Genomic DNA, 26,423 nt, shown 5'->3' with positions numbered 1-26,423 from the left:
CTTTAATCCATTTTGAGTTTATTTTTGTGTATGGTGTTAGAAAGTGTTCTAGTTTCATTCAGATTGACTTTTAACAGTATGTCTTTCACTTGGTACATTTAGACCACTAACATTCAAAATGAGTATTGGATTAGTATATACCATATTCATTACAATTTTCTATTTGTTGCCCTTGTTTTTTGTTTCTATTTTGTCTTCCACTTTTTTTCTGCCTTTTGTGGTTTTAACTGAGTATTTTATATGACTCTATTTTTCCCTCCTTTCTTAGCATAGCAGTAATACCTTTTTACTTTTTTTTAGTGGTTGCCCTAGAGTTTGCAACATACATTTGCAACTAATTCTAGTCCACTTTCAAATAACACTATGTCATTTCACAGGTCATATGAATACCTATAGCAACAAAATAAGCCTAATTTCTTCCTCCCATCCCTTGTGTCATTTCTGTCATTTATTTCACTTATATATAAACATAAATAAGCATATGTATGATAAACACACGCGTACATGCATGCTAAATCACTTCAGTTGGGTCCAACTTTTTGCAACCCCATGGACTGTAGCCTGCCAGGCTCCTCTGTCCATGGGGTTCCCCAGGCAAGAGTACTGGAGTGGGTTGCCATGCCCTTCTCCAGGGGATCTTCCCAACCCAGGGACTGAACTCTTGTCCCTTATGTCTCCTGCATTGGCAGGCAGGTTCTTTACCACTAGTGCCACCTGGGAAGCCCATGATAAACACATAAGTATACATAAGTGAATACACAGTTGCTATTGTTTTGAACAAATTGCTGTTAGATCCATTAAGAAAAATGAAAGGTTTTGTTCTATCTTCACTTACTCCTTCTTTGATGCTCTTCTTTCTTTAAACAGATCTGAGTTTCTGACCTATATTATTTTCCTTCTCTCTGAAGAACTGCTTTTAACATTTCTTGCAAGGCAGGTATACTGGCAAAAAAAGTCCCTCAGTTTGGTTTTACTGTTGCTGTTGCTGAGTCAGTCGTGTCTGACTCTTTGCAACCTCATGCACTGCAGCACACCAGGCTTCTCTGTCCTTCACCATCTCCCAGAGCTTGCTCAAACTCATGTCCATTGAGTTGGTGATGCTATCCAATCATCTCATCCCCTTAAAATCTTTATTTCTCCTTTACTTTTTAAAAATTAATTTAATTGGAGGCTAATTACTTTACAATATTATAGTGGTTTCTGCCATACACTGACATGAATCAGCCATGGGTGTACATATGTTCCCCATCCTGAACCCCCCTCCCACCTCCCTCCCCACCCCATCCCTCAGGGTCATCCTAGTGCACCAGCCCTGAGCACCCTGTCTCATGCATCAAACCTGGACTGGCGATCTATTTCACATATGGTAATATACATGTTTCAATGCTATTCTCTCAAATCATCCCACCCTTGCCTTCTCCCACAGAGTCCAAAAGTCTGTTCTTTACATCTGTGTCTCTTTCGCTGTCTCGCATATATCTCCTTCACTTTTAAAGGATAATTTCACAGGGTACAGAATTGTAGATTGGTGGGGGGTTTTTTCTCTTAACATATAAAATATTTACTCCACTAGGTGGCACTAGTAGTAAAGAACCCGCCTGCCAATGCAGGAGACATAAAAGACACAGATTCAATCCCTGGGTTAGGAAGATTCCCTGAAGGAGGGCATGGCAACCCTTTCCAGTATTCTTGCCTGGAGAATCCCATGGACAGAGGAGCCTGGCAGGCTACAGTCCATGGGGTCACAAGGAGTTGGACATGACTGAAGTGACTGAGCATGCATGCCACTCTCTTATTTGTATGGTCTCTGAGGAGAAGTCAGATATAATTCTTATCTTTGTTCCTCTATAAGCAAGGTGTTTTTTCCCCCTTTCAGGAATTTTATCTTCAGTTTTCTATAATTGAAAATGATATGCCTAGGTATAGGGGTGTTTTTGTTTGGCCTTTAGCTTGTTTGGTGTTCTATGAGCTTCCCAGATCTGTGATTTGATGTCTGACATTAGTTTGGGAAAATCCTCAGTTTTTAATGTTTCAAATAATTCTTCTCTTCATCCCTCTCCTTTTGGTATTCCCATTATGTATATGTTACATCTGTTGTAGTTGTACCACAGTCCTTCAATATTCTGTTCAGTTTTTTCCAGTCTTACTTTGTTTTTCAATTTTTGAGGATTATATTGATATATCCTCTGGCCCAGAGATCTTCCTTTAGCCATGCCCAGTCTACTAAGAAGTCCATCAAAGGCATTTTCCATTTCTGTTACAAGGGTTTTCATTTCTAGCATTTCTTTTCATCTCTTTCTTAAGATTTCCATCTCTCTGCTTATATTGCTTGTCTGCTCTTACATGCCATCTATTGATATTTTATCCACTAGGACCCTTAGCACATTAATCATGGGTGTTTAAAATTCCTGGTCTGATAATTCTAACATCCCTGCCATGTTTGGTGCTGATGCTTGCTCTGTCTCTTCACACAGTTTTTTTCCTTTTTATATGCCTTATACTTTTTTTCTTGGTAGCCAGACATGACATACTGGGTAAAAGAAAGTGCTGTAAATAGGCCTTAATACTGTAGTGGTGAGGTGTTGGGGAGGGAAAGCATTCTACAGTCCTATGATTAGATTTCAGCCTTTTACTGTGCCTATGCCTCTGGACTACGAATTTCACAAGTGTTTCTCGGATTTTTTTTTTTTCCTCCCTGCCTCCCTTAGATGGAATAGGACAGCTAGAGTGGGTTGGAGTTTGGTATTACCCTTCCTCGGATCAGTTAGACTCTGATAACTTACTCCAGGTTAGGCTTTGGTTAACTAGTTTCTCCTGAAGGCAGGCCTTGTTAAGAAGAACAAAGCGTTCTTGTAACAGGGAGGAACAAATCTGACTCCATATTGGATGTTTCTTTTAACTTTTGTACTCTATTGCTTCTGCTACAAGTTACTCACTAAAGGGATGTTGTCTATAGGCTTAAATTATACATAATGGCCCATCTCTGAAAACTCTGCCTCCCATGTAACAAATGTTATGCCAATATACCTTTGTTTAGCTCACATGAAACCCCCTGACCAGGCTCACCTGTGAATGGTTACAGCAAGGAAGAAATTAATATATGTAAGAAATTGGAATTTACCCCCCATTTACTATAAAAAGAAACCAGAATTCTAACTAAGGGAAGATGTTTTCTTTGGGACACTAATTCACCATCTTCTCAGTCTTCTAGTTTTCCAAATAAAGCTGTTACTCCTTGCCACATCAACTCACCTCTCAATTTATTGGCTTGTCTTGAGGTGAGAAATACAAGCTAAAACTCGGTAACACTCTGGTTTAGATCAGAATGGTTCCTCTCCTCCTCCCCCTGCTGGAAGCCCAACCAGGTTTTTCTCTGATACTTACTGTGCGAATCTGGTCAAACTCCTGGGAGTAAATCTCACAGCATTCGGAGGCCACCCCTTTGACTGGATCCTCCTATAGTTTTTAACTCCCAGAGTTGTCTGCACTGAGTCTCCAGCAATTTGTCAATTACAGTTCAGGTTTTCTTACCCCTTCACTGTTTCCCAAGGTTTCCACTCCTGGGTCTCTGCTCCAGTAAGCTGTGATGAACTGTATTCACTTGCTTGCCTCTCCAATTTCAGAGTTAGCAGTTTGCCCTGTGTCCTCCCCCTCTTATGGATTCAAGAAGAGTTATTGGCTTTTCAGTCTTTTTTTTTTACTATTACTTGTTGTTAGCATGGAGTGTGACTTTCAAGCTCCTTGAACTGGAGCTGGGGGACTGGAATGGGGAACTGGTGGATAGAAATCCAAATTACACATTTTAAATGGATAAATTTTATGATATGTGACTTATATCTTGAGAAATCTGCACTTAAAATTTGAAAAAGGAGAAGCTAGAAGAGCTGCCCATACATTCTGGGCTTTTTAATTCCAAAAGGGAATCTAAAGGCTGAAATTTAAGTCAATCCACCCCTTCCCCTTTCTACCCACTACTAACTCCTACATCTTAATGTAGGCGTTCTTAATGAATGACTGCATTACTGAGTCTTCCTTACTTAGGTGAAGACAAGGAAATGTCATTTACTCATAGCCTTATCCTCAGATACTTGATCCTTTAGATCACTTTTTCTGTCTAGGGAGCAATCACCCCCAGGAGGACCATTCAAAGAAATATCGTCTCAAAAGGCACCTAGGGAAACTTCAGATCAGCTGGAGGTGGGAGTCATAGAAAAGAATTTTCTCAGAAGTACTAGGCCTTGCCTATTGTCATCCTAGTGCAATCTCCAAAACTGAAGATGCTACTTTCTGAGAGATAAATTAGTAAAAAGCCAACACAAAATAGAGAGTAGCTAATGGAAGAAATACATCATATTAAGAAATGGCTATAAATGTCTTCCTGATAAGAATTTTGAGAAACCCTAATTTGTAATTAATTTATTCATATAGTCAACAAATATTTATTGAGGACTCATTATGTGCCAGTCACTGTGCCAGATACTGAAGTATAATAAGCTCTCATGAGGTTATCATCTAAAGGGACTATCAAAGGTTCAAAGGAAGTTTACATTTCACTGGACCTGGGAGATAATTGAGAAATCAATAATTCAATCACAAATTGTAATATATCAAATTTTTATGACAAAAATATATTAATTGAGGGCATGTGGAGTAAAAAAAAAAATGGGGCCTGGATAGTAAGACTCTAGCAGTATTTATTTAGTACTGTTTGAGAAACGAACACCAGAGGAAATGTATTCCAGCATTAGAGAGATGGATGACATGATAAAACCATGATAGCTCCTTATAAATGGATTTCCCTTAATCTTAAATTCAAAGACCACACATTTTATTTTTTCATAATTTTCTGTTTATCAAACAACTTTTAAATTTCAAATATAGTTTCCCAGGAACCTTAATGACTTGGAAGGGGCATGTTAGTGAGCTCTGGTTGACTAATGATTCAAAATTTGGACATATAATTTGATGGTAGACTGATGACAGAAGAGAATTTTGAGATCTGGGAAATTCTTGAAAACACTTATATATCTTATACCTAATCCTCAGGCCTCTAATGGGGAGGCTGAGAAGCATCCTTCAGGGCAGGGTGCTGGTGTGTGGAGCTTACGGGTAAACACAGTCTGGTGACTGAGGAAGAAGACTGAGAAAGGGGTCTAAACATTGTCATACCTTAGGGTGCCTAAGGAAAGAGTAAGGAGTAAAGTGCACAGCTTGGCAGAGGTAAGGACCAGGAGTCATAAAACACAGCAGCATATCAGGCAGTCAGACAAGAGCTGGTGCCAAAACACATCTCAAAGCAACCAAACTAAGCCAGTAGCTGAATTTGCTTTCATCATAAGATTATTGTCATTGCTGGTATAGTTTAAGGGAACTGGAAAGGACACTGATGATCCCTCCTCCAGAGAACACTGAAATTTCCTGAGTTTGCACTCAAAAAAAACCTGGGGTTCTCAAACAAACTTCTCAAGGGGTGAGGGGTGGGGGATTATGTCCATTCTAATGACTTAAGGATAGGAATTAGTTAGGGATCTGCTGGAAGTCTAGAATTTTTTCCAAAGTATAATCAGCTTTATTCAGTTGTTCGGATTGGTAGCTAGAATTCAGGCTTTAGAAAACTTGGCACAGAGTAAGGGGAAAATAAGAGATGAACCCATAAGAAGAAAGTCATTTGGATGTATAAGGTCATGTGGTTAAAAATCTACTATTTCTTGTACTGTGTCCTATCTAGTGGTGGTCTTTTTGTTTTCAGCACATCAGGTAAAGCTAATGTGCACACAGGAGAACTACTTTATACGAGAGCTCACCTTATATGTCATATCCTGGTATTAAGCAATGAAAGACATATTCTTTACACAGATCCTCAAAGTACAGGGAGGCATCCAGAAGGTCCTCTTAGACTTCTCAGAGCTCTCTGGGTATCAGACAGCTATTGGGGTGTTGGCATGAAGTCCAGGCAAACAGTAGGGGCAAAAAGTCATAATTATTATAAAAGAAGGCATTCTAGGGGAGAGAAGTATAAGATGTTTGAAGAGAATTCTATAGTACCTAGATAGGAAGAGCACTTGAGTAAACCAGCTGAGGTATTCTAAAGTACCTTGGTTCATATGCTCTACGCATTAACCCTGTTAAATAATGGTAGAAAATGAAGACATAGATGGCTTTGGAGAGGACCCTTCAAACTAGGATAAAATTAGACAGTACTGAGAGGAAGTTGAGCAGTTCTTAAAGACAGATTGCTTGGACACTGATTACTAAAGGCTGGTATAGATTAAAGACAATAAAGAGGATGTTGTATGGCATACTCCTGAGTCCATTCACTTCCACTAGGATGGTGTCATGACTATGGAAAGGATACATATCTATATTTAGACCACTGTGATGAGAAGATAGCTAGTGGCAGTATACCGGGACATCTAGGAATGAGAAGTAGGTATGTCAGTTATCCGGGTGTGATTCTAGCCCTGGAGAACTGGAAATAGCACACTATAGGTTTCATGTGCTCAGTCAACAAATACTGAGAACCTATTACACGTTAGACTCCATTCTAGACTCAAAGGGATCCAGGATTGGAAAAACAAATCCCATTTGTCCTTATGGAGCCTATATAACAGTGAGGAAAGCAGATAATGAACAAATTATTCAAGTAGTGGTGACAAATGCTTTGAAGAAAAATAAAGCAGGGCAAAGAAGGGTAGCAACAAGGGTGCCATCTTAAGTAGAGTATTCTGGGAAAATCTTGCTGAAATGACATTCTAGGAAGAAGTCCCAATAAACAAAAGAGAAAACCATGCTGCCATTTGGATAGGGGAGAATAGCAAATGCAAAGGTTCTGAGGCTGGAAGAAGTTAGGAGTATCATACCAGAGGATCACCAAGATGTTCTTTGGATTAGAACCAGAATTGAAAATGAGTTACTATGATTTGGTGGATTCATACTGTGAAACATCTCTCTCTGGGTTAAAACAAGTATCCACCTGATCCTCTCACTTCTACACAAGCCCTGGGTCTCATCTGGTCATTACCTGACTAACATGCTATTTGTCTGTTTTCCTCCACTAGAATGGAAGCTCCCTGAGGACAGCCCCTGGGTATAAACAAGAAACCACTGTCTACACTGGAGCTTGAGTTGTAATAGGATGACCCCTGGACACACTGCAGCCTCTACTAGCAATGAGTGTTAAAGTTTCTGACCCAGTGCACTGATTAAAGGTTCTCGGTTCCAGTCTAGCAGATTCAGCATCACCTGGATCCTTGTCAGAGATGAAAATTCTTGGGCCCTACTTGGAATCTACTGAGTCAGAAACTCTGGGGCTGAGGCACAGCATTGCACTTTAACAAGCCCTCCAAGTGATTCAGATGTGCAATAAAGTATGAGAACCATTGTTGTAAGTTGTGGAGGTCTAGGAACACCAACACTTGAAGAATAAAGCTGCATGTCTCAAAGGCCTGGGTGGTTCCTATGGAGTCATTTCTGCCAATGAGGATCAACTTCTTGAGAAAGTTAGCTCAGGCAGCAGTCACAGGTAACAAGATGACCCCCACCACAGTTGAAGCACCACCTTCAAGTCTTGATAAGGGCAGAGGTAAGTGAAGTCTTTAGCTGAGGTATGAAGACTCAAGCTTGAACCAGACACACTTTTTCTTTTCTTAAAGAAGCAAATTTTGAGGGTTATCAAGGAAGAGATGACAAATAATCATTATATAAGACAACACTGGGTGTGAGTCTTCTACCTCAGATCTACTGACACCTCATGGAGCATAACGTGAAAGGCCGAGCAGTTTAGCAAGTCCAAGGGATATATCTTTAGACTCTTAAATACATTTCCCTGAGGGAAATGAGAGGGTTAACTGAGAGGTAGTTTAATAAGGAACCATTCAGAGTAGGGTGCTCCAAGAGAATAAATAAAATTATTTCTATTAATCAGTGGAAGATGACCAAAAGTGTTCCTCAAGTCTACTGGTATCCTTGAATATTTGACTGAAAGAAAAGCATCTGTAAGGCTATTTTCCTACTCAAAGATCTTTCCAATTTAGTTGACACTATAAAAGCTCTGAGAATTTTAGCTTTGCAAAAAACACCAGTTCTTTGGAGTTGTTCCTGGGAGGTTGGGATTGGGAGGTCAATGTTGAATGGTGACTAGGTTGAGATGAAGGTAATCTTGCTAGAGGCAGAGCTCCTACTGATTTTCCTTTAGCAAGAATACAGGTTCTGGGATCATGATAGCATAGCATCTATATGTGGAGAATCCTATCTCTGAGACAGGAAGCAAGTATGCCTGTTTGGAAGGAACTTAGGTTGTGGGCAGCAAACACTTGTAAACAGTGTGCTCACAGTGTAAACAGCTGTGCTTACAGTGTGGGGGTAACTTCACGTCCTGGCCTGCATAAACTGCCAAGGTTTAAGTGTATCATCAAAGGAACTGAAGGTGGGGGCATGGGCAATGTTGGTGACAGACAGCTTAGACAAAGCAAAGAATACGACAGGTAAGTCTTCTGCTTCTGGGCAGGGGGTGGAAGGAGCTGTGACAGGAGAGATAGATGGGGAAACACTGCTCCCCTGGCATCCCCCCCCACCATTTGCAGCCCAGGAAGAAGTGGGCTCAGCAGTCACAGGTTACCAAGTTTTTTGCCCAACAGTGAACAGAAGAGGCTTATGCACAGTTCACTTCAGTTCAGTTGTTCAGTCGTGTCCGACTCTTTGTGACCCCATGGACTATAGCAGGCCAGGCCTCCCTGTCCATCACCAACTCCCGGAGCTTATTCAAACTCACGTCCATCCAGTCGGTGATGCCATCCAACCACCTCATCCTCTGTCGTCCCCTTCTCCTCCTGCCTTCAACCTTTCCCAAAATCAGGGTCTTTTCTAATGAGTCTGTTCTTCGCATCAGGTGCCGAAGTACTGGAGCTTCAGCTTCAGCATCAGTCCTTCCAATGAATATTCAGGACTGATTTCCTTCAGGATTGACTGCTTGGATCTCCTTGCAGTCCAAGGGACTCTCAAGAGTCTTCTCCGACACCACAGTTCAAAAGCATCAATTCTATGGCGTTCAGCTTTCTTCATAGTCCAACTCTCACATCCATACACGACTACTGGAAAACCCATAGCTTTGACTAGATGGACCTTTGTCAGCAAAGTAATGTCTCTGCTTTTTAATATGCTATCTAGGTTGGTCAGAGCTTTTCTCCCAAGGAGCAAGCGTCTTTTAATTTCATGGCTGCAGTCACCATCTGCAGTGATTTTGGAGCCCAAGAAAGTAAAGTCTATCACTGTTTCCATTGTTTCCCCATCTATTTTCCATGAAGTGATGGGACTGGATGCCATGATCTTAGTTTTTTGAATGTTGAGTTTTAAGCCAACTTTTTTACTCTCCTCTATCACTTTCATCAAGAGGCTCTTCAGTCCTTCTTCCCTTTCTGCCATAAGGGTGGTCTCATCTGCATCTATGAGATTATTGATACTTCTCCCAGCAATCTTGATTCCAGCTTGTGCTTCATCCAGTCCAGCGTTTCTCATGATGTACTCTGCATAGAAGTTAAACAAGAAGGGTGACAATATACAGCCTTGACATACTCCTTTCCCGATTTGGAACCAGTCTGTTGGTCCATGTCCAGTTCTAACTGTTGCTTCTTGACCTGCATACAGTTTCTCAGGAGGCGTAAGGTGGTCTAGTATTCCCATCTCTTAAAGAATTTTCCACAGTCTGTTGTGATCTACACAGTCAAAGGCTTTGGTGAAATCAATAAAGCAGAAGCAGATGTTTTTCAGGAATTCTCTTGCTTTTGCTATGATCCAACGGATGTTGGCAATTTAATCTCTGGTTCCTCTGCCTTTTCTAAATACAGCTTGAATGTCTGGAAGTTCACACTTCATGTACTGTTGAAGCCTGGCTTGGAGAGTTTTGAGCATTACTTTCCTAGTGTGTGAGATGAGTGCAATTGAGCGGTATGTTGAACATTCTTTGGCATTGCCCTTCTTTGGGATTGGAATGAAAATTGACCTTTTCTAGTCCTGTGGCCACTGCTGAGTTTTCCAAATTTGCTGGTTTACTGAGTGCAGCACTTTAACAGCATAATCTTCTATGATTTGAAATAGCTCCACTATTTCAAAGTTAAGCTTGAGGTCTAGTGGGCAGTTGGATCTGCTGAACTATAGTCTGGCCCACCAAGCTGCCTACTGCCTCTGCGTACTTGTCATGGAAGTAGTCATCCCACAACCTCAGCTGTCTGGGAATACTAACCACCTTTCTTTACAAGGGTCAGGGGACTTAGAAACTCACTACCTTGCTGTGCCCCAGTGCAGGATCAAATGACTTCCTTGTTTAGAATTAGTCCTCTAGGCCAGAAGCACACACATACACATTCAGCCTGCCTCATTATAGTATAGGCTGATTTGTCTATACTGATGGGCAGGAAGGTGAAGAAAATAAGAGCTGCAGCTGCCTGCCTGCCTGGTGTGAGATGGGAAGCAAAATGTATTCCATTTTTCTTGAGGATCAGAGCACAGCACCTCCATATATAGCTTCACTTAAGCAAGGAGCAAGACATCCTGAATGGAGTCCCTGTGAATTTTTCAGGCTGGCAGCAGCAGCAGCAGAGGGACATCAAACCAGGGTCTGGGGATTTTTTGGCATCTATAGCTCTGGGCTCACCTCAGTGCTATTTGACGGCTGACTTCCTCACTCATGCCCTACAAGGCTGCATTGCATAGATGTTAGGAATTGAGCAAGACAGGGACATTACCCATCCCACCAAATCAGGTAGCCACTCTTGTCCCCTCCAATGCATCCTCAAAATAATTCTTGTTTTAAAACAGGAATACGACCCTGCCACTCTTCAGTGACTTCCACTAGCTTGGGAGTGGTAAGACCTAGAAGGAGAGCATGATTTGGCTCTTCTACTATTTTCAGAGTTGGTGCTACAGCTACTCCTCCCCTCCCTCAAGTTGTGCTGGCCTCTCTACTCCTCCAATGAGCCAAACTCCTTCTCATTTCAGAGCTTACAGTCCCTTTTTCTCAAAACTCTTCTTCCCCCTTTCCCTGGCTTATGCATACTCATCTCTCGAGTCTTCCTAAGAAAGGGTCTTTCTGACTTCTCAGGCCAGGTTAGATCCCATGTTTTACACTCTGATTATAGAGTACTATTTTCCTTCACTGTACTAGCATCATTCTATCTAAGCATGTGTGTGATTATGTGATTACTGCCTTACACCCACAAGACCAAAAACTTCATGAGAGTGGGCAATGTACTAATTTTGTTTACTTTATGCCCAGTGCCAAGGACAGTGCCTGACATAGTATATCCTAAACAAGTTTTCTTGGAAGGAACAAAAAGGAGGAGGGTCAGAATGAGGGAGGTAGAGAGGAAAGAAGAAAGCAGGGAGTGAATAAGGAAGGAAAGAAGCAGGGAATAAGGCAGGGAGAAAGGCAGAAAAGGAGGAGTGGAGGTCCCAATGGGGCAAACTGGGAAGATATTTGATTCTCAGTCTCTAATGGGAGAGCTGGAAGGGTTAAATGTAGCTCTTACCTGAGGCCTCAGTGCTCAAAGGCAGAAGTTGAACAGCAAAATATTGTCCATAGGATAAGGCTGAGTTCAAACCACAGAGGCAGGTCCAAATGGGTCATCAGAGCAAAGGGGGTCTGATGTGAGTATTAGGTATAGAGCAAAATGAGAATAGGAAAAGCAGGGAAGAAGAAGGCAAATAAGAAATAATCTATACAAATTCAGGAAACTGTAGGACAAGCCCACCAGCTGGGCTTATGTCTTGACTTAGCAGCTTTGTATGCATGCGCAAAGCAAGTCTGATTAAAGGGACACAGACCTCACATAGTTGCCATATATGGATACATATTGTTCCAGTGGCCTAATAAATTGGGACTACTGTATACAAACCATTTGCCTGTCAGTCTGGTTAGCTCTCGGAACCCTGAGGAGACTGAATTAAGACAGAGTGTATGCCACTGCAAAGCCTAGGACTGGATCCTGCCCCACGGTGCCCTGCCAACATACTGGAGCTTGGTGAAGCTCTGCCAAAGCAGTTAGCTGGCCCCTCTCTTTTCTACATCTCCAAGGCAGCCTTTTGAAATTCAACATTTTGAACCAAAGTTATCAAGTTCTTTGAGTTACACACTGTCTCACATTATCTCCCTTCTTGATCATCAGTTTCTGGGCGAGAGGGAAAGCATCTAGTTCATTTTCTCATCTTCTATTGAGACTAGTATTAATACGTTATTTCAAACAGTAAGTGCTCAAAAATTACTGAATAAATATTTCTATATATTTCATAGATGCTGGGAGTGATTACACCAAAGAATTTTTTAACTTCTTGAGGAAAACCTTTTTAGACCTGAATTCTTTTTGAAAAATATAAGGAATTGGACTAATTAATCTCTAAAACATTTCCAAATTGTAAACTACTGAGACAATGACAAGGTTATGTCATTGTCATTTATGTAAAAATATATATTTACAACATCTCTATCATTTCTAGTATATTATTGGGCACATAGTGGGAACTCAATAAATGTTTGCAGTGTACTGACTCCACTACAGATATAATTAAGCTGAGAAGAAACAGAAATGTGTTTCTGAAGTTTCACATAAATTTCTTAAGAGTTGTACACTACTTAAAATATTCAAAAGAAATGTGTTATTAAATGCAGTCTGAAGGTGAATTTTTTTTACAATATTTGGAATAACTTTGTGATATAGTAACTTAATTTAATCTTTTTAAGACACTTAAGAGTGTCTTTCACATTTTTATATATCAAAGTTCCTAATAATAGGATAAACCAGATTAGCAATTTACAGTTATGGGGGAGCCAAATGACTTACTATTGATTAAATCAAGCTATTCTTCATAGAGGGAACTGTCCCTCTTTCTACAGTTTCACAGATTCCACTCCCCACCCACCCTACACAATTTTCTCTCTTGTGTCTTAACTCATTTTTCAAATTTAGTATGTCTACCCATATTTATAATGATATTCACAATTTTTTCACTTTCCAATGTTCCCTTTCCACATTCCTCCCCCATGCTTAACCACATGCCTCACCATTTGCAAAAATGGATATGCCTTCCACAGTGTCTGGATCATCCACGGTATCTAGAGTCTCCAAGGCATCGGTCCCAGATGGTGGCTTTTGTATGAGCATGCTGGAAGTTGAAGCTTCCTCAGCTGAGAAAAAACATTTCTAGGTTATCCTCAAGGTGGGATTCAGGGAGGAGAATGCTCTTTATTCTCTTTCACTTTCTCTATGGCTCTCAGCTAGCTATCCAGGGCACTTCACGTATAAATCCAGTGAAAAAATTAAAGAAGTGATGGCTCTTATCAATAACTATCTTACCTCCAAAAGGTTATACTCTTGACATAAAAGAGGTGCAAGCAGAACACATACCTAGGAACTTTAAGACTGGGGTGGAAGAGAACGCCATTTTCCTTCAGGATTATATTTATCTTATAGGTTTTGGAGTGTTCATATATTTAATATACCTACTACCAGCACATGTGCTATAAATCTTGTTCTCTCTCAGCTCCCAAGTCCTTGTTATCTGCCTGGGGACTATCCTCGCGTAACAGGCCAAAATCTCACCTGACACTTGTGAAGGGAAAAGACAGGATTCAGTCATAAACATTTTATCATAGTGAGAGTGGAATAAACCAGATCAGTTGACTGCTAAAGATTGCCTTTGCACTATTAAGTCTCATATCCTATACTGAGATTCCTGGCAAGAGAATCCATTCTGTTACTGGAATATGATCAGGAGACAATGGTACCTGTTCTTTGAGGAGTCCTGACTAACTGGCGAGACTGAATTACACTTATGAAAAGTTTCAGATGCAACTCCACTTTACGCATGGTTGCCTCCTAGAAATAGAATATAATGCAAATCAACAGATCTGTGGAATGAATAAGATGGACAAAAATGACATGAACCACGTGTATTCAATACTAACAGGCCTTAGATCCTGATAGTACAAAATGTCAGCATATGAAGTGATACATATTATCTACTTTTATACATTTGACAGGGCAAGATATCCTGAACTCAGCAAGCATTTTCTCCAGCAGCTGAGAGGAGCTAAAAGGCTGGAGGCCTCCAGCTCAGCCAAGTCTGACCTCAGACTGTGGCTGTCATCTGGGTCTAGAGTGCTTACTCAGAAGCACTTCTCCAAGACTTCTAGACGGGCCTGGATCCTGAGGCCTGCCAAGCTGAGGGACTTGATGACAAGTCTAAATGAACAAACGTATGCCTTCTCATTATTTTCTTTTAAAAATAGAAAATAAAGGTTAACCAATTCAGTCCCACTAACAACAACATGGTCATCTAGCTCTTCAGAGAGCAGAATCCTGGGATGGATCTCTGGATCACTTTCCTCACACCTCTTGGAGGAGCGTTTCAAACTCGTCCATCGTTCTGGAAGTTTCTTCACTTTTCCAGAGTCTAGCCTAAGCCAATACCAAGCTGTTCCCCGCCCCCCCGCCCCACCCTTTCCCCAATAGCCATTCATGCATGATAAGCTGCAAAGAGTACAGGACGGCAAGTTAAAAAAACTTGTTTCCTAGTCCAAGATCTGCCATGTACTTTATAACTTTGGGAAATGATTCCACTTCTCTGAAACTCGTAGACTAAATGATGGCCAATAACCTCTACAAGCGCTAACGTTTTGTGATTCTCGCTAAAACACGAATCTTGCCCGAGCTAGATTTAGCTCTGGTCTACATCTGTCAAGGTGGCCACCAGTTCCTGCTGTTCAAGGGCCACAGAGAGAAGCTGCCATGGAAACCAAAGTGTGAGCAGAAATCGCCGAGCGGAACCAGAAGGCGGCGGGTAAGGGGGCCGAGGGAACAGAGAAAAGCGAAGGACGATGGGCACACTAACAGTATTCTAACAAGGAGAAAGAGAAAAAGCCCAAACTGAAAGAGGAAATTATGACTACAGCCTTAGATGATTCCCCTGGCGTCTCAGGCCTCGCCACACTGCGCAGGCGTTCCGCTCAGTCCTCAACTCTGCTCTTTGACCTCTCGCCCAACCCCCACCTCCTCCGCAGCCTCGGAAGAGCTCTTCCGGTGTTGTGGAGGCGGTTCCGGTTCGCGGCGGTTCCCGGGTTTTGCGTTCCGCGCCCGGCCGGAAACCCCTTCGCATAGCAGCCGGTTCCGGTTCGGTGAGTGGCGGCGGGAAGCTGGGGGAGGGGTGAGGATGGAGGGAACCTTGACCGGGAGGCAGAGCGGGCCCGGGCCCGGCAGCCTGGGCTGGGCTGGACGGAAGCGGGGACAGCTCTGGGGAGTGCGCTTTTTCCTCTGCCCCGCCCCCTGGGACCACCTCCCCTCCCCCCTGCTGTCCGAGGCCGCGATCTGGCGGGTGGCCGTTAGTTAGCTTTCCCGAGGCCGTTCCTTGAGGCCTCTTTCTCCGGGGTCGAGGAGAGGCCGTCTCCCTACGGTCACGGCCGGCCCCATCTCAGCGCCCAGCCCTACTCGTGAGGAAAAGGCCGGTTGGGATTTCGGGGCTTTCCCGCCAGAGCAGGTCTTCTCTCAGGGGAAAGCTGTTTTCATCGGGAAGCTCAGCTTTTCTGTTATACGTGCTTCACCTCCCGCCTTCCTTTAGGCTTGAAAGATATTTCTCGACTACTTCTGCGTCTCATGTAAACATTTCTCCAACTCTTTTACTCTGTGGTATCTCCCAGAGATGTGATACCGCTAGTGCCACCACCAGAAAGAAACGTCTGGACCCTCCTGCCCAGGTTATGAAAATCCCCTTAACTGCCGCCGTTTGCTTACCTGGTAATTCCCTTGAACCGTCTCTTTCTTGGCGTCCCCTATAACGTGATCTCTCTGGATATATGCCCAGTTTCTCTTGAGCTTGGTGATTTCTGTTTATCGGTGCGTCTGCAGTATTTCCACTATCTTGTTGGCAATAACTCGCTGCTTTATCACTTTCTCGTCAGTTTTGTTAAAGTCATTTCACCTCACGTTTGTTTGCTTTTTATATTTGGGGTGGTGGTGATTCTTGTGAAATTTATATAATGCCTTTTAGAGGCCCCCAACTAACTGACTTAGGGTCCTTTCTCCAAGTGGATGATTTTGGATGATTTTCGATCGCATCATCTCCTAAATCTTTATAAAGATAATTTGTGTTAAGGACTCCTGTTGAGAGCTAGATTACACTGAATTTGGAATTACAGTTACAGTGAAACTTTAAGCATATCTTTAAGAATGATCCCTCAACCTGCTAGTTTAGAGATTGTCTTTTCTCCTTTAGTCCCATATTGGAAGTCTCATTTGTTGTGGAGAAGCCTCACTCACTCTTACTTAATTTGAATTAATTATCCCAGCTGCAAAGATGGTCTTCCTATCACCCGTCTAATGACAGATCTAGAGACAGCAAATGAATTAAAAAACAGGTTCTTCTACCTCAAGCTAAGGTGATGTAATTCTTGAGTACTGCTTTGGAAGTCTTCTCCTTTTCTGTACCTGACTCCTACACCTTCTACCAGTTGCACCAGCTTTATTATCTTGTTTTAAGTATCTGTTGATGAATCTGGTTTCCTCCCTCTGACAGTGAGATTCTCAGCAGCAGGACCAGTTCTTACTCATCCTTGTATCCCCAGTCCACTCTGAGTTACTGATGCACAGTAAATGTGTGTGTGTGTGAAAGAAAGCTAATCCTTTTTTTAAGGATTTTAAGGTGTTAGAGTCTAATTTGAGTGATGACTTTTAGAAATATGAAAGACAACCAAAAATTGCATAATGATATAGTGCAGACTGTTTCATATACATAATTTTCCAGAGTTTGTAACAGGATGATTCATTCACATGATCACTTCCACACCCTTGTCATATCAGAAATTTTTCTTACTACATCTTGGTCCTGCAAAAGCTAATTGTACAGTGCCTCTCCTCAGTATATACTTTCAAATAGCTTCATGGTAGCTCTGAATGTTCAGATTTATAATCACCTTTTTGCATATATGTCTTACTATACTCATTACGTTCTGTTATTTTTTTTTTTTTCAGATTTTTTGTTATCTTGTGCTCAGCCGTTTATCTGACTTCAGCTGAATACCTGTAATTATGTTTTTTTTTTTTGTAAATTAAATGACTGATGTGAAGTAGAAAATGAAATACTAGAATACTTTTAGGGGGAAATTTTTCTCATGCTTGAAAGAATTTGTTGGCATCAGAAGTTCCAGGTCCAACATTTCATGTTGAATCTTGGGGTAAAATATCCTTTCTCCCATTATATTTGCACAGTGGCAAAAAGAAAGTAGCATAAGCATACCAAAGAAGCTGAATGTGCCTGGGAAATCCCATGGACAGAGGAGACTGGTGAACTACAATCTGTAGGGTCGAGAGAGTCAGGACTTGGTGACCAAATAGCAGCTGCAGCAGCATAAAAAAGTGTGGATTCCCCAGATTTAGCTAGGGATTACTTTTATCTTGCCAAAGTGTATGAATCCTTGAATAAGGATATGTTGAAGGATGTGAAATATTGTGATGTTTGTTGAAAGAGCATCTGCTTACAGTGAGGATGCCTGGATTTTTGTCTTTCCTTTGTCCCATCTTTGTGATTTCAGGCAAGTCACCAAACCTCCCTGGACATAATCCCCAATGTTCTTTGACTTCTTGCTTGCTTCCCTTTCACCTCTGTCTCAACAGTGCAAAGGACGTTAACACAGGATTGTTCTAATGGGCACCAGACTTTTAAATTGGCATTCCTCTTAATATAACAAAAAGGACTAGTGGTAACTCCTGGCCTGTGGGCCCTCAGAACTGGGGGCAACTGGGGGACAGGAAGAAAAGAGAGGCAGAGTGTCCTAGAGACCTTTGGAAGTGCTGAAATGATTGGACAGTAGAAAACGAGCAAATATTTTAAAACTAGCCCTGAAATAAATGTCCCCTCACCTCTCCCCACCCAAGCCAAGCAGGTGTGTTTTGAAACTTTATAAATACGATAAATAGTGAAAATACAGCTTTCTGTTTTTTGGTGTTTTTTTTTTTTTTTTTCCGAAAAAGACTAGTGGTGACAGTTATGGAATGGCTTGAAAGAGTGAAATGTGAAAAAGTCACTGCTAGTTTATTGGTTGATAGGAATTTTTTCCCTTAATAGGGGACCCAGAGAATTTGGCTTTATTGAAAAAGAAAAAAGGGAAAAGAATAATCTGGAGAATTACCAGATAGAAACGTTATAGTAAGTTGAGCATTTGGAAATATATTTGAAGCCTTAATCTAAGGCTTAAATTCTTTGGGAAACTCCCCTGGCAAGTAATCAGATGATTACTCTGCTTAGTCTGTACCTATGCCAAGAAAAGCTCAAGCAGCCTTCCTTAATGTGTGCACTTCAGTGTTGGGATCATAAAGGGTTCCTGTTATCATCATTCAGTCTCCTTAGATTGAAGCTCTGTTAGTGCTATGTGGTTGGTGAAGTGCTCAGTCTTTTAAAAAAATATGTGATAAGATTATGAATAAATAAGTGTACCACCCCTAGTCAACTCCTTGTAAATCTGCCAAGAAGCCTTGGTACAGGGATGTGTTTATTAACCTAGTTCCACCAGCTAGGCTTTTAACTTCTGTCTCTGGGCAAATTAGACATATCGAGGAGAAAATTTCATATAGGCAAAGGGGCTTTGATTTGTAACCATTAATGATGGGGGTGGGGGAGTATTTAGTACAACTGTGATGAGTTCCTTGATTGTCCTCAGAATTTTCTATTGCTTTTTGTTTGGCCTGTAAGCCATGGGGAAGAGAAATCTTAATAGGACTACTATAAGATCTGTTACTTGTTTATAACATGGTTTAGCATGAGGTGATAGAGCAGTGGATTGGGAAGAACTTTTAGGTTGTAATTTCAGTGCTGTCACTTACTGTATGATCCTATGCAAATTAACCTCCAGAGTGTTGGCTCTCCTGACCTGCTTTGTGCTGTAGTATTCTGTGGATAGTTCATAATCACTCTTTAGTATAGCACAGGTTGCAGAAATGTTTGGAACTACCTTAGGCTAATTTTAGTTTCCATTCTCTTCCCATCAACTTGCCTTACCATCTTATTTTTTTCTTCACCAGAAATAGAAGCACCACTTCTGAGTGGCTTCATGTCCTATAATTATATGAAAGAGATGTTTCAGAATGTAATATTTCTGTTTTCTGTCTTCTTTTATAGGACTTTGTATCTTTGCTGAAGTCAGTGATGTGAAAACACCTGACATGGGTAAGACTGATTATGAAGTAGTGTTCAGTTCTTTTACTCTAATCAGTTAAGTTGGAATGAAAGAATATTTGCATCTGTGCTTAATGATATTTTCAATATTTGGATTTTTGTGTTAATAATTTTAAAGGAGATCTCATCCTAATTATATAATAACTATATCAATTTTCTTTGGATTGGGCTATTCTTTATAGCAACATTTTAAAGCATTTTCTCATTCATTGTATTAAAAAGCCAAATACATAGTACCAAGTATTACTATGTGCAAGGCCTTTTAAGTACTTAAAATACTTAATAGTATCTAGTAGGTGGGCTTCACTGGTGATTCTGTGGTAAAGAAATCCACCTGCCAATGCAGGAGACAAGGGTTAGATCCCTGGATCAGGAAGATCCCCTGGAGAAGGAAATGGCAATCCACTCTAGTATTCCTGCCTGGGAAATCCCATGGATAAAGGAGCCTGGTGGGCTACAGTCCTTAGGGTCACAGAGTCAGAAACGACTTAGCCACTAAAGAGCAGTAGCATCTAGTAGGTACTGTTGTTATCTGAGACACAGAGATTAAGAAACTTGCCTAGGATCACACAACTATAATTGGCGAAGCCAGGATTTAAGCTCAGGCAGACTGGTTCTTTAGTACTGTGTTATACTGAGTATTATGGGCTTCCCTGATAGCTCAGTTGTAAAGAATCCACCTGCAGTGCGAGAGACCCTGGTTCAATTCCTGGGTTGGGAAGATCTGCTGGAGAAGGGTTAGGCTACCCACTCTAGTATTCTTGGGCTTCCTTTGTGGCTCAACTGGTAAAGAATCTGCCTGCATTGCAGGAGACCTGGGTTTGATCCTTGGGTTGGGAAGACCCCCTGGAGAAGGGAAAGGCTACCCACTCTAGTACTCTGGCCTAAAGAATTCCATGGACTATATATAGTCCATGGGGTCGCAAAGAGTTGGACACAACTGAGTGACTTTCACTTCACTTCATACTGCTTATTATATGATAAATAATTTGATGAAGGTAAAATTTTAATTTCGTTTAGCTAGTAACATTGAGAATTAATTGTGATTGGAACATTTTCCTTTGTTCATAGTAGTTTATGTCTGCAATGGGAGCAATATAAATAAGGTCAAGACTAGTAGTCAGTTTAGGAATAGGGTGAAAAACCTATACAGTTAGATCTTACAACATCGCATATGTTTCTTTGAAGTCCACTTTAGTCTTCTCTCTACTGTCTTCTCCTTTTGCTCAGTCTCTCTTCTTTCTCCTGGTCATTTGTTTCCCTTTTCTCTCATTGCTGATAGCAGTGTGAATCAATGAATTCCATTCCTCTCATTTGTTTCTGTTCTAGCCCTTTTATAGTAATAAAGCCCTCAAAAATGGTTATAAAAGTAAGGTTCTGCCATAGTATTGCAGTAATTGAGTTGATGTCTATTAAGAGCTATACGAATAAATTATGCTTTTGGCAGAAAAAAATTTCACATGGATTAAATTTCACAGCACCTTTTTGAGTTGAAATACGAAATAAACTGGGTTAAGAGTATTTGTTTTGAATGGTAAAATTTTTCCCTATTTTTTTAATATTTAAAATTTTTTCTACAGTTAAGATAATTAAAATTTTCTTTGGGGAAGATTTCATTATTTTTAAAACTTTGAATTAAGCTCTTTTTATTCTTGTACAAGTCTTGAACTGTTTAGTAGATGTTCTCAATTCCAAATTAACCAATTTCTCAACATGGGCCTCTTTTTTTTTTTTTTTGACAGGGACATTTTGAGATTTCTTGCCAATAGTTGTGAAGGAGAGGTTTTATTTGACTGTAGAGGTGTTTGGGAGAATTCATTTTTATTAGGTGAAAAGATTGGTTCATGGAAAAATAAATACTGAAGCATTACGTGACTTGAACTAATCTGGACTCTCCCCAGATGATATTGCTGATAGGATGAGGATGGATGCTGGAGAAGTAACTTTAGTGAACCACAACTCCATATTCAAAACCCATCTCCTGTCACAAACAGGTTTTTCAGAGGACCACCTTTCACTTTCTGACCATCAGGTTAGTAATAATTTTCTTTCCTTAATTAATGAATTATTTAGGCTTAAGTTTTCATCTGATAGAGTTTAAATGCCACACTTGAAAACACAGGCAAATATGTAAACTTTTTAGAGTCGGTTATACTAGTGCTTCTAGCTCAGCTGGTAAAAAGTCTGCCTGCAATGCAGATCCTGGTTTGATTCCTGGGTTGGGAAGATCTGCTGGAGAAGGGAATGGCTACCCACTCCAGTATTCTTGGGCTTCCCTGGTGGCTCAGCTGGTAAAGAATCCACCTGCAATGTGGGAGACCTGGGTTGGATCCCTGGGTTGGGAAGATCCCCTGGAGAAGGGAAAGGCTACCCACTCCAGTATTCTGGTCTGGAGAATTCCATAGACTGTGTGTTCCATGAGGTCACAAAAAGTTGGACATGACTGAGCAACTTTCTCATACTAGTATTTGGAATTTTGTTCGATACGTTAAAGTTAAGGTAAGAACCAAGCTATGTATGAATTCTTGGAGAATGGTACCTTTTAGAAAACTCTTATTCCTCAATATTTTATTTACCATTACACAGATCAGTGATCTTTTAAACTGATGTCTTAAAATCACTGAGCGATAAATGGGAGGAAATTGAAAATATACAACAGCTCTGAGATTTCTCTGTTGTATAAAGCTTAGTTTCTCAGGGATCAGGAGCATCAGCATCGTCTGAGAGCTTATGAGAAATACAGAATCTCAAGCTTTACCCCATACCTACTGAATCAGAATCTATAGTTTAAAAAGTCTCCAGGTGATCTATATACACATTAAGATTTGAGGATCACTGTTAATAAAGCAGTCTTTCTCAGTAGGAAGCCATTACTAGTTTGGATAAGACTGTTCTTTGCTGTGTTCAGAATGTTTAGCATCCCAAACCTCTGGGCACTTAATACCTGTAGCATCTGACCCCAGTAATCATTTTGATAACTGAATATATATCTCCACATTTACAGACTTGTGCTGGGGAACAGGAGCACCCCTGATTAAGAACTGTCCTGTTATCAAAAGGATCAAAACCAGGTTGATTTTGTCAGGTGCTTTGTTGTGTGATACACTGGCTTTAAGGAGAGGATATACTAGATACATAGTACCTTGTAATGAGCACTCTTTGAACTAAGTTGTTAACAAATATTTTCACATTTTTTCCCCTTGAAGCCTTAGTCACTTCATCAGATTGTCTATGTGTCTTCCTTTCTTACTAGTATGCAGTTTATTATATATATATATGTATATTTAATTATATTGTTCTGAAATGTGTCATAATCTTGTCTATTTGTATATGTTTCCTAGTGTCAATCTTTATTGCATTTTATTGTTAAAAAATATGGCTAAAAAATCTTTTTGTTTTGTTTAGATTTTACCTTCCAGGCAAGGAAATTTGGACCGGTCTTATACTTGTTCTACAAGAAGTGCAGCTTATAGTCCAAACTATTATTCAGGTATGACACATTACTTGGAGTCAAGGCATTCCTACCTTTCAGTCTTCTTAGTAAATTGTTTGTGTTTACTGTCTCTAAAAGTGAAAACATTGTCAAAAGCAAAATGGTGTTTTCTCCATTAAAACATCATTTTAGTAAGCTCTCTATTTGTGGTTGCTATAATACTTCACTAATCTAGTCTCAACCAAACATTTTTTAAGGGGAAATTGTTTTTTTGGAATCAGTTCTCCTACTTGCCTATTATGCTATTGTGAAAAGCAGTACAACTCTGATTTTGGATTTTTTTTTTTAAGATATGTGTATGTAATGTGAAGGATACTTGTTTTGTACTGATTTAAAGCACAGAGCTAGCCTATTTGTATTTGGCTTAAAACCATAAATTCTGAAAACTTATTTCTACCCAAGCTTGTCCCTCCTTTAGGGCAGGAAATGTTCACTACATGTTTCTGTCTAGCACCTGCCACAGCCATGCTTGCATTTTCAAGGGCTTGCCTTTTCAACTTGTGATCCATAACAGAAATCAGCATTCTCTAGGCTATTCCTGGCCCCTGGCCTGCCTGCCTTTTCATCTGCCCCCTTCTTAAGGTTTGGATTTCCAATGATCTGGCTCTGTCTTAGGAAACTTAAGAGTTTTTTTATTGGTTAGCCTCCTGACAGCATGACCCAGGAAGATTGTAGTGGTCTTCCAAAGTTTTTCACTCCTCATGCTTTCATCTCCTCACCTGACCACAAGTATGGGAATATTAGCCATACCATTGAACTTGTTTCAGTGGGATTTTTATAAGGATAAATTGAGATAATAAATATGAAATGCAAATAATAATTATTGTTATTTGGCTTCCTCAGGATTCTTTGTCAGCAAGATGAGATCTCCTCCCCTAAAAAGACGTTAGTATGATGCTCTTTGAGATTTATATTATATTTAAATATCATTTAGTGGGTGGTACTTTACCTTGGGCACTGGATTTCCTCTCCCAGGGTGGGAAGTGGTCTCCACATAGTATGTGCTTAATTGTCTAGAAAAATCAGTTAATTTTTTCAGAAAGTAACTCTGCCATCGTTGTTGTTGAAGAGTTCTTTCTGATGAGCAGAGAGCTGAAATCTGGCTTCATAGGTCATTAATATTAATATTATAAATAGGACAGTTGAGTGGATAATGAAATCAGATCATTAATATTTTCATTTGAACTCAAGCTATATATGCTTGCAATTTTGTTTCCTGGTTTACCATTGGACAGAATATTTGGTTTCAGTTTAAAGTAATTACCTTTAATATTAATTACATTTAATAAACAACATTATATAGAAAATTATACTCAAATTATATTCAATATCTCCTGGCTAACTCAATTCTTACTTAATTCTGTGGTCATTTCTGTTTTTTTGTCAGTATATATCCAGGTACACGTTGTATGATTCAAAACATACGATCTTTTGTTAACCCAGTTTTTTAAAAAATTTTCTGCTTACCTGTTACTCTTCATATTTACCTTTTTCTGTTGATTTCTAATAACCCATGGAATTTATATACACATTCACAGTCCTTTACGTCCAATCCCAAAATTCAAAAGCCTCTGAAAACCAAAAATTTTTATCGTGATTTGTTTGACATCAAGACTGAGCTGTATTCTTTTCTTAGCAAAAAACTACATGAATTGATATTTAACTATTTATGTTTTGCTTTTTAAAAAATCTCTGTAAATATGAATATTTACATATTTCACTATAGATATATCGATGTGTTTGATAACAAGGTGCTGCTTCAGGTTATACTTAGAAGCACTACGTAGTATATGCCAGATTATCTTTGTAAAATTTCAAAAATTTTTTTAGATGTAGAAATACAACTGAATCCAAGGGGCTGTGATTTAGGATAATGGGCATGTGTCTTCATTTCCTTCATTTTCTTTCTGGTTTAGGTCCCCTTCATCTTCATTGTTTTTAGCTATTATAAATACATAACTTAAAAACATTTGTTTTTAGCTTTTTTCTTTTAAATTTCAGTAGACCCTTGATATTCACAAAGGATATTTCTGAGATCATCTCAGGTCCCTATATTCTTGACTGTGCTGGCTTTCTACTCAATTACATGATTCTTGAGGGTTATTTTTCTATGTTTGTCCTTACACCACAAGTTGATCCCTGTATCAAAATCTTATGTCAGAGTTTTTGTCTCTCACTTGAAAGGCCATTTTTTTTTTTTAGGAAAAGAAAAAAATTTGTAACAGTTACTTTAAATGTGATGATGACTGGAGAATATTAACAATGAGTAATAAAACCATATTGAATGGGGATGCTGAGCCATTAGATTCATTCTCCAAATTAAAACCTGAAGCAGAGGATTCAGATTTATGCCTCTGCCAAATTTAATCTAATCTGTGACCAAACAAATTTATGGCGTTGCATAGACCGCTAAGGTTGCTGTCTGACAATTAGAAATTTAAATCTGTGAATGCCAAAGATCTGTATACTTTTTTTCTTATACTGAAGACTGTAGTTCAAATCTTTTTACCGTGTACTTTTTTTTTTTTACTTTGTTGCCTTGCTACACCCATTCTTGTTTATTGCCAGTCCTGCAGAATATTGTTTCTGCTATATCCTTTTCTTTTCTGAAAATTTCCACATTAATTTCTGTGGTCATTCACCTTGATTTGATTGGGCTAAACATGGGTCCTCAGTTTACTTGCCTTAGTCTCCTCATTATGACTGTATTGGTTTTTCTCTCTTCTCTTACCTTATCATCTACTTCTCCACTAAAGTGAAAACAAACAGGAAAACCTCAAACTAGGATCTAGAGTCTACAGCTTCCCATTTACACTTTACTGAATCTGCCTCTCTGTATCAAGCTTTTAAAATATTTCCAAGATCAGACCATTTAAAATGCTGATTTTTTTTTTTAAAAAGCTGATTTTAAAAGAAAAATTTAGAAAGCAGAGAAAATGCATCATTTTCACTTTAATAACTTATTGTTGACCAGACTTAAAGACATTTTGATTTTACTAAGAGTACAATTGGAAAACAAAACATTCTCAACCTTAAATAAAAGTAGCTTAAGATGAAAAGAAATGATTTCGCTCATGCTTAGAATCATCATCAATGTCTTATCTTTGTAAAATATGTTAAATTAGGTTGCCAAACTGATATTTAGTAGGTAAGGTGAATTGAAGCATCCTGTATTCATAAAAACTAAATAAACCTGAAACTTAACAGGAGCAACTGATGGTTACTTTCATAGTAAATGATTGCCTGACACACTTTTTTTTTAATATGAAGTTTCACTGTGTCCATAAAAATATTGCCTGTCTCTATAGAAAATGTGTATAGAAAAGTAGAAAAATACCTGTAATTCCATCACCAAATTAAAATTTTGGTGTATTCCCCTATAGTGCTGTGTGTGTACACACACACATAGGTAATCTTATTTGCAATCTGACTTCTTAATGATGACAGAATACTAAAAGAGTGCAGCCTCCTGTTGGTGGTCTCTCTGTAGCTTTGCTTGATCACATCAGCAATAGAGCACTGTTCAGTAATTTCACTGAGTGATTCTGGTGAAATAGATTACTTGATCCTGTGCTTTTTCCTTTAATTTTAAAGCCAAAAAACCTGTGGCATCTGTTAGATGCCATCGAAGAGGCTACTCTGGTTTATCCTTGGTCTCAAATTTGCATTTTTTGGTAGACTTATTCCTCAAGTAGACATCTCAAGTTAGATCATTCCC

At 39.6% G+C, this 26,423-nt stretch overlaps 2 protein-coding genes across 5 annotated transcripts in view; one reads left to right on the top strand and one right to left on the bottom strand.

Moving 5' to 3' along the window:
• PFKM (phosphofructokinase, muscle) overlaps nucleotides 1–13,871 on the bottom strand; it is a 43,475-nt gene extending 29,604 nt beyond the window's left edge. Inside the window, exons 1-2 of the mRNA XM_043447516.1 lie at nucleotides 13,775–13,871; nucleotides 13,052–13,174 (exon numbers count right to left, since the gene is read on the bottom strand). Coding sequence (XP_043303451.1) covers nucleotides 13,052–13,174; nucleotides 13,775–13,856 — 205 coding nt within the window. The 5' untranslated portion in view covers nucleotides 13,857–13,871. The remainder of the gene's footprint in view (nucleotides 1–13,051; nucleotides 13,175–13,774) is intronic.
• A 714-nt stretch (nucleotides 13,872–14,585) lies between these two features.
• SENP1 (SUMO specific peptidase 1) overlaps nucleotides 14,586–26,423 on the top strand; it is a 50,457-nt gene continuing 38,619 nt past the window's right edge. The window contains exons 1-4 of one of the 4 annotated variants that reach the window (XM_043447528.1): nucleotides 14,586–14,829; nucleotides 19,156–19,203; nucleotides 21,114–21,244; nucleotides 22,618–22,702. In XM_043447528.1, the coding sequence (XP_043303463.1) occupies nucleotides 19,200–19,203; nucleotides 21,114–21,244; nucleotides 22,618–22,702 (220 nt within the window). In that variant the 5' untranslated portion in view covers nucleotides 14,586–14,829; nucleotides 19,156–19,199. The other 3 variants (XM_043447525.1, XM_043447527.1, XM_043447526.1) reach the window with 3 other exon arrangements.

The sequence above is a fragment of the Cervus canadensis genome, chromosome 25, assembly GCF_019320065.1.
Source record: "Cervus canadensis isolate Bull #8, Minnesota chromosome 25, ASM1932006v1, whole genome shotgun sequence".
Lineage (NCBI taxonomy): Eukaryota > Metazoa > Chordata > Mammalia > Artiodactyla > Cervidae > Cervus > Cervus canadensis.
Note: the sequence above shows the minus strand (reverse complement) of the source record. Positions and strands in the feature narration are given on the sequence as shown.